Consider the following 8,416-nt stretch of genomic DNA (forward strand, 5'->3'; position numbering starts at 1 on the left):
AAAGACATTTCCTCTTCCAACTAAAGTAGTGGTTATTTAATTACAATTCATTCAAAGATTTTCTCTACCAACTAAAGTAGTGGTTGTTTAATTCTCCTTCAAAACATTATACAAAACATCACAAAATTGAGTTACTTTGCTCAATTTAAGTGTTACCACAAAAAATTAAAGAATTAATCGTATAGAATGAAAAAATTTAATTTAAATAGAAAAATTTTTCATGTATAATAAAAACACTTGGCGCTGCTAGATCGAGTAAGAAAAACATACACATATACCATATATACATGCTAGATACTTTGACTCTCATTGGGGATGCTTTTTTCTTATTTTTCTAGATATTCATATTTTTTAATATGTGATTCTGACTTTTCTTATTAATATTGTGGTATAATTATTTTGTTTGGCGATATGCAATCAGAATTGCCTGCGAGATAGTTTAATTTCTTTTGAGGAAAGCGACGGCATCGGTGTCGCGTTTGATGTTCGCGGCGGTATCGCGAAATGCGCCGTCTGTGATACGATCCGGCGCGAAAGCCGGCGACGCAAGGATTATTTTCAATAGCGCGCCGCGGCTTTGAGGCCGATTCGACGACTGCGATAAGTTTTTTGATTTTACCGAACTTACGTGTGGAAAGGAGTTCCCCCAGTCAGTCTTAAGCAGAGAGCCAAAGAGGACACATCGCGAATGCGTCCCGCTTGTTGTAATATATCGCATATATTAAAGATTATAACTGAGAAATCTTGCTTGTTATCTCCATCCGACTTGATCGTCTAATACCCATCCTATCAACCATTTTTCCGTGTATTAACATCCTGCAATATGCTTCTTATTTATGTTATTTTTCTAAGTATTATATTCTTATTTTTATTTACATTCATGTTTTACTACTATACTACCATGTTATTATATCGAGATCTAGCAGCGCCAAGTGTTTTTACATGAAAAATTTTTCTATTTAGATTAAATTTTTTCATTTTATACGGTTAATTCTTTAATTTTTTTGTGGTAACATTTAAATTGAGCAAGGTAACGCAATTTTGTGATGTTTTGTATAATGTTTTGAAGGAGAATTAAATAACCACTACTTTAGTTGGTAGAGAAAATCTTTGAATGAATTGTGATATGATAATTTAAGAGGAATTTAAACCATTTGGATTGGAATAGGAAGATTCTTCAATAAGTATACTTTTAGGTTTCATTGTATAATATAAAAATTAAAGATAGTACCATTTGGATTAAGTAAATAATAAAGATAGTATCACTTAGGTTTTACTTTTTATTTTGTAGTAGAATTTAACTTGGCGCCACAATTGTTGATATTAAATCGTTTGTACAAATAATACATATTAGATTAATATTCATTATTTAATTTGGCTATCAAATCTTTTTTACGAATAATACATAAAATTTTGATAAATTTAATTATTATAAATTAACAGAATTTATCTTGGCGCCACAATTATTGATATCAAATCTTTTATACAGATGAAACATATGTATCATTAGATTTAGTAAATTTTGTGATATTAAATTAACAGAATTTAACTTGGCGCCACAATTGTTGATATCAAATCTTTTATACAGATGATACATATATCATTAGATTTAGTAAATTTTGTGATGATTTTCATGTAATAATTTTTGAAGGGGATTAAAGCCATTATAACTTGGGTTGGAATGTATCATATACAAAGAATTTCATCAAACAGCATTTTAAATTGGGCAAACCAACTGTACACACATTTTTGCGTTATTGCATCATTTCCATAAATTTGTTGTAACATTAAGTGCGTTTCCGATACCGTTTTACCCAATTTAAAACAAACTTGATATTAGCTCTTTATTCCATTTTCATTAACGAATATGTGCTCCTTCGTTACTAGTCTACACTTGAACATAGCCACGCGTCCGATAAGGCGAGCAACATACTGAAATGTGTTTCTAGATTCGCTAATCTATAACAAGTATGATGCCGCAACTTGCTGCATGCGTCTACAAAATGTATATAAAAATATTAACCGAATTTTATTGCCACACCGTGTATGTCGATAAAACTTAAAAATTGCGAATAATCTACTGCGAAAAATATTATTGGCCGGGGAATCGAATCCGGATCTTTCGCTTTTCGGGCAGGTATTCTCATAGTTAGACTATGGAGGCAAAAAGTCCGGAAAACATTTCGGCGTGTCATATGCACAATCGAAATGTATATAAATTCACACAAGGAATATATATTTAAGCACAAGTTCCGCTTCGACTAAATTTATGAGGTACTTCTTATTTAAAATTTGATTTTTTTTTATTTATTTTTTATTAATTATTATTTTTTATTAATTACTCATTCAAACAGAATGTAAACTAAGAAAAAAGCTAATAAGCAATCTTTTCCCTTAATTATAAATATTATGACCTGTAACAAATATTCAATTAATATAAGTGTAAAAATAGTTTGTGATTCCGTATTAAAATAAATCAAATATAAATAAAATGCCAATGTAAGTTTCCTCGATTGTTGATGCGTAAAATTTATAAAGAGATAAGATGCAATTAGCAAACAATTGGATGTACTTACAAGAGAAACCCTAGAAATGTTCATCCACAGTTTTTCAATGTCAATTTTTTTGATGATTCTTGAGGTCAAAAGAATATACATATCGCGGCTTTGTTTTTGAGTTATAAATTTTTGAAAATTCAAAAATTGAACAATTGCTCCTGGGAATTAGGTTCACATTCGAGGTTCGGCAACTTTTTTTTCTTACGTGAGAGTTAAATGTTAACATCTCTTTAATATTTCAAACACAAACAAGAAAAGCGTTTAATTATATCTTACAATATAATTATTTGTTTTGTCGATTTTCAATTTCACCCTCATAATTCCCACAAAAAATTTTTTTCAGATATAATATTTTGCGAAGTTCATTCTTACATCGCTGCTAACTTATGATAAAACATAATTGACCAGATAAATGCGGAGACAGCATACACATACGTATACCGGATACCCATATCACCCGCGTACCCGTATTACCCGGACCATATTAACCCGATACATATATTCGTATTCATTGACATAACCGTATTACCCATATGTTTTTTATTAGTATAGTGATGTATTCTGCGTTTTGTATTATACATACATATATATATATAAGATACAAATAAACAAGTAGAGACGATTTTTGCTGGATCTTGGTGCCTAATAATATTTTATATATGTATAATATTTCTAAATACAATTTTCAGATGATTGTGTTTCAAATCCGATAGTGAGAGATATGCAATTTAAGTATGAAAATTGTATTTAGAAATATTATACATATATAAAATATCATTATACAATATGCGGCGTCCAATTAAAAAAAATTGTATTTGGAAGCATATTACATATTACATTACATATATTATTTAGCCCCAAGAAAACCGTTTTAAAATTCTAAGGTCATTCTCCATTTATTTCTTTGTACATAAAACGGTCTAGTATAATTTCGATTGAAATAAATTATGTATTTAAAAAATTTTCTTCACTTATAAATAATATATACAGAGTGTATAAAAAGTCCCGGACCCCTTAAATACCTTGAAAAATAATCATTTTTGAGAAAAATGTTTTATACAAAAGTTGTAGGGTTGAAAATTATCTATTGACTGATCTTATCAATTTGACCTTGGATGGCGCCACCTAGGTCAAATCAAGGTCAAATCGATTTTTTTAAACGAAATACCCTATTTTTGATTTTAGAATCTAATAGCTGAGAGCGGAAGCTTTCCAAAAGACTATAATAAAGCATCTTTTTAATCAGTACTTTTCAAGTTATGAGAGTTGAAAGTTACGGAACCGCCGCGGCATTAGTATGACCTAAGCTAAGGTGCTCATATCCCTTTTAATGATGCGAGGATGGGGTGGTCATAGGAGGTCTTACGCAAGCGACAAGATTTTTTAATCAATCTTTTAGAAATAGAGACAACAGTATATCTAAATCAACTGTCATTCGTTTGAGCATTTATCATTCCTTTAACTCAGCTCACCTTACCTACCAGTTTTTACTTTCTCGGCTAGACCCCACCGGGATCTGAAACTTCATCAAGTTATATCTCTGAATAGAAAACATATTTTTAATTTATCACGTGCAAAATTGATATCTCTAGAGTAAGACAAGAACAAATAAACAAAGATGAAACAAAAAATATTTTATTCTTAAATTACATCATAAAAAGTTAAAGTCTGAATTGCAATGTGAAAAATCGCATTAGATACGTCATATCCTAGTATGGCGAGCCAGGGTTAAAAGAATATTACATATTATAGCAAATACTCAAATTGGCGTCCCTCCACAATCTGACAATGTGCTAGACGATTATAAAAACTTAAGACTGCATTTCTACAGAATTCGCAAGACATGATTCTAAATTCATTTATTATTTGTTGACGTAAATCATTAAGAATTCGAGATTTAGTATTATAAACTTTTCCCTTTAAATATCCCCACAAAAAGTAGTCGAGTGGATTTAGATCAGGCGATCGTGCTGGCCATTCAATGTAACTCTTTCTTCCTATCCACCTATTCGGAAAAACTTCATTCAGATATTGGCGTACTCGTAAACCATAGTGAGGTGGCGCCCCATCTTGCTGAAACCAAATGTCATTGAAGTTTTGACGAGCGATGTTTCGGATTGCCGAAACTATTTCATCTTGAAGCATGGCTAAGTAATTGTCAGTGTTTAAATTACCTTCAATAAAGAAAGGCCCAATAATAGCTTCATTTAAAATTCCAGCCCATACGTTGACTTTTTGCTGATTCTGAGTATGTGCCTCGTACATCCAATGAGGATTTTCATCGCTCCAATATCTACAATAATGTTGATTTATATTCCCGGTTAGCTCAAAGATAGCTTTATCTGAAAAATAATGTTGACTACAAATAAAAGATTTCTATCGACATTTAACATCATACTTTAGCAAAATTCAATGCGACAATCAAAATCATCTTCACATAGTTCCTGCGCCAGATGGATCTTATATGGATGAAATTTCTCCTTGTTTAGAATTTTATGAATTGACATAGGATCGATGTCGTGTTGTTGTGCAACTTTGCGAATTGAATTACGCGGATCTTCGATAAAAGATTGTAGAACATTCAATCTTTTATCAGGATTTGTCGCTATTGCTGGTCTATCTTGTCTATTACGGTCTTTTACAAAACCCGTTTCTTCAAAACGTTGTACAGTACGAATAACAGCCGATTTAGATATATCATTGTCCTCATTCTTAAAAGTTTGATTGAAGAGTTCTGTCACATGTGCGTAAGACCTCCTACGATCACCCCATCCTCGCATCATTAAAAGGGATATACACTCCCGTTCAGTAAACAGTATTTTAAATAAACAGCATTTTAAATACTTTATAAACAAAAAAGATAACTGAAGGAATGTAATATGCATGTTCATTTCTAAAATTTATTCTAACTTCTTTTAAATTAAATGGCCCTGAAAAGGACCGTTTAAATTTATAAATTATGTGGCCCTGAAAAGGGCCGTTTTTTAAAGGAAATCTAAATTAGTCTCTGTCTATAAGAGATGGAAGGTTTAGTCTTATTGAACTGCTTCGGTCCCTTTTGCGAATGAGATCTAGATGGTATAATCCTGGAGGTGAGCCTGGTGGTGTGTAACTCAGTGGTGTCCCTGGTGGTGTGAAAGATCTTTTCTTTGATGCAAAATCGTTCTGCATTTCCTTATTGGCTACCTCTGCTTTGCTCAGTGTCCCTCGATGAACTCTGGGAACTGGCTGAGTCTGCGTTGCCTTCGAGAAGAAGTCGCTTGGAGATCTTAGCAACGGAGACAGGAGCGGTACTGGTACTGATAGTACTGGATAGCTTGGAGAGAGAGATCTTCTAACCCTCGGATCGTTTCTCGCTAGAAGGAAACTTGGAGGCCTTGTGAGAACTGACAACGACTTCTCTACCTTATATAGCTGCCAGGTAACTATAGAGGAAGTTGATTCTCCTGGTTGCTCGGTTACTACTAGATGCCTTGGTACTGCAGCTTCATGAGTCTGCAATCGCTCGTCGGATCTCGCTGACGAAAATTTCTTCCACCAGGGAATGATCCGTTGTCGATGTGAGGAAGACTCCACGGTTACACCCCAAAAATATGATGCTCTTGCTGTATGTCGCAATAGTCGAAATCGAGCCGTTGCTCATGCCCTTTTATAGCCGATCGGGATGTTTCCAAAATATGAGAAAATCTATCGAAATGCGTCTTCTATTAATCTCTTGAGAAATTAATTCTTTTCAAATCACTTCAAGTAGGTCTTGAAAAACAAATGCATTAGCATGAAGTTTGCTCCGTTCAAACGTGCGAAATTTATGTGGTATCAAATAGACATAATAACTATGTGGCGATAAGCAATCTCAGAACAGAGTATCACGAAAAAATATACCTTCTCAATCGCAGATCGAGTGAACTTGACATGAGAGATCTCTAGCTTATGTAGTCTCTAGCTTTGTTGAAAGGATGGGAAGGAGGAAGTGGTGAATGGAGTACGAGGGAAGGGGGGTAAGAAGGAAAAGGTAAGAGGGAGGACGAGATAGAGATACAGACATTTGCGGGCACATACATGACTCATAAATCCAGTCGGGCAATCTCTACGTAATACCTTAAATAATGCTAATGCCGGCGGTTTCGTAACTTTTAACTCTCATAACTTGAAAAGTACTGATTGAAAAGAGGCTTTATTATAGTCTTTTGGAAAGCTCCCGACCTCAGCTATTAGATTCTAAAATCAAAAATAGGTTGTTTCGTTTAAAAAAATCGATTTGACTTCGACTTGACCTTGGTGGCGCCATCCAAGGTCAAATTGATAAGGTCAGTCAATAGATCATTTTCAACCCTACAACTTTTGTATACATCATTTTTCTCAAAAATTATTACTTTTCAAGATATTTAAGGGGTCCGGGACTTTTCCTACACCCTGTATAATACCAGTACAAACTTTCGATACCGGTCCAGTACTGATATTCAGTACTGTCCCAGTACTGATTGCCAAAGCCCAGCCAAGTTATGTTTCGATACAATGCCAAGATCCAGTGAAGAGAGAAGAATATATTTTAATATGGAGCAAACGGAACGTAATTTGGTGGCGCAAGCTGCTCGATTGAATACGCGAGAAAACTACGTCATACAAAACTTGTCGCGTGGGAACAATGTTGCGATAATTTCATCGAGTCGCTGGAAGAGCAGAGTCGTGTTAAACGCTCGCGATTATCGATCGGCAATTGACAATCACTGATCACTCGTATCGCGCGGCTCGATAGTTTGAAGTATTCGATGCGCGGAAGATTCGTGCAAGTGAGTGTCGGGTACAGCGCGGGACTTCGGTGGCGTGAAATCGATATGGCGTTTGAAAGACGTATTCTTACCGGTGCCGTGATAAACTCTTGGCACATCAAACCTCGCCAGTTCCTTGTACCAGTTCCGCGAGAAATTAAAATGAAGAGAGCAATGGTTAACGCACAATCATTAGGCAAGGCATGCTTCGCGTGGTCAGTTGTAGCCACTTTATATCCAGCTAGAAGTAACACAGACCGAGAATTCTTGTATCCGCATTACTCTGCAGTGTTGAATCTTCAAGGCATTCAATTTCTAATGACGTTGAGTTAAATTAAAAGATTTGAAAATCTCAATGATATCTCAATCAACGTGTACAGCATCGAGAAGCAAAAAGAAATTCTTCCGTTACGGCTCACAGATACGGAGAGAGGCAAGCACATCAATCTGTTGTACATGCAGGATTCATGCAACGATAACGTAGCGCATTTCGCATGGATCAAGGATCTGTCCCGTCTTGTGAGTTCGCAACTCAGCAAAAAACAGCACAAGAAATACTTTTGCGACCGGTATGTATGTATTTAATAAATGAAACAAGAAATAAATTAAATTATAAATACTTTCAGTAACAGCAAAACGTAAAGAAATCAGGTCTATCGAACCAATATTGACCTGATCTTTTTACGCTTTGCTATTGTTTAATACAAGCGAAATCTATACTTTTACTTTTACTTTCAGTAATATTTTTTTGTAAAAATAATAATTTATATGTTATTTTTTAGATGCTTGCACTATTTTGGATCTAGCGCAAAGTTGAAGATGGAGTGAGGATTGGAAAAATAAATGACTGCGCGATCAGACTGCCCAGTAAAGACAAGTGGTTGTTGAGTTTCAGCAGCCACTGCAGGAAGGAGCGCGTCCCGTTCGTGATCTACGCCGACCTAGAATGTTCCTTGGAAAAGATGGACAGAGATCCGAATATGTCAACATTGTAACGATGCACCCCGTTAACGCATCGTTCCCGACAGGTCATCCGTCGGATGCCGCTGCACCCCGACATCAGGGGTAGCAGCGAGGAGGGCGCGGTGC

General features: G+C 34.8%; 1 protein-coding gene across 1 annotated transcript in view; it reads right to left on the bottom strand.

Annotated features, from left to right (window-relative positions):
* The window catches only part of LOC108730380 (uncharacterized), a 25,515-nt gene extending 20,177 nt beyond the window's left edge, over positions 1–5,338 (bottom strand). Inside the window, exons 1-2 of the mRNA XM_018460038.1 lie at positions 4,996–5,338; positions 4,599–4,900 (exon numbers count right to left, since the gene is read on the bottom strand). Coding sequence (XP_018315540.1) covers positions 4,599–4,900; positions 4,996–5,338 — 645 coding nt within the window. The remainder of the gene's footprint in view (positions 1–4,598; positions 4,901–4,995) is intronic.
* Between the last annotated feature and the right edge of the window lie 3,078 nt (positions 5,339–8,416).

The sequence above is a fragment of the Mycetomoellerius zeteki genome, unplaced genomic scaffold, assembly GCF_001594055.1.
Source record: "Mycetomoellerius zeteki isolate Tzet28-1 unplaced genomic scaffold, Tzet1.0 scaffold905, whole genome shotgun sequence".
Lineage (NCBI taxonomy): Eukaryota > Metazoa > Arthropoda > Insecta > Hymenoptera > Formicidae > Mycetomoellerius > Mycetomoellerius zeteki.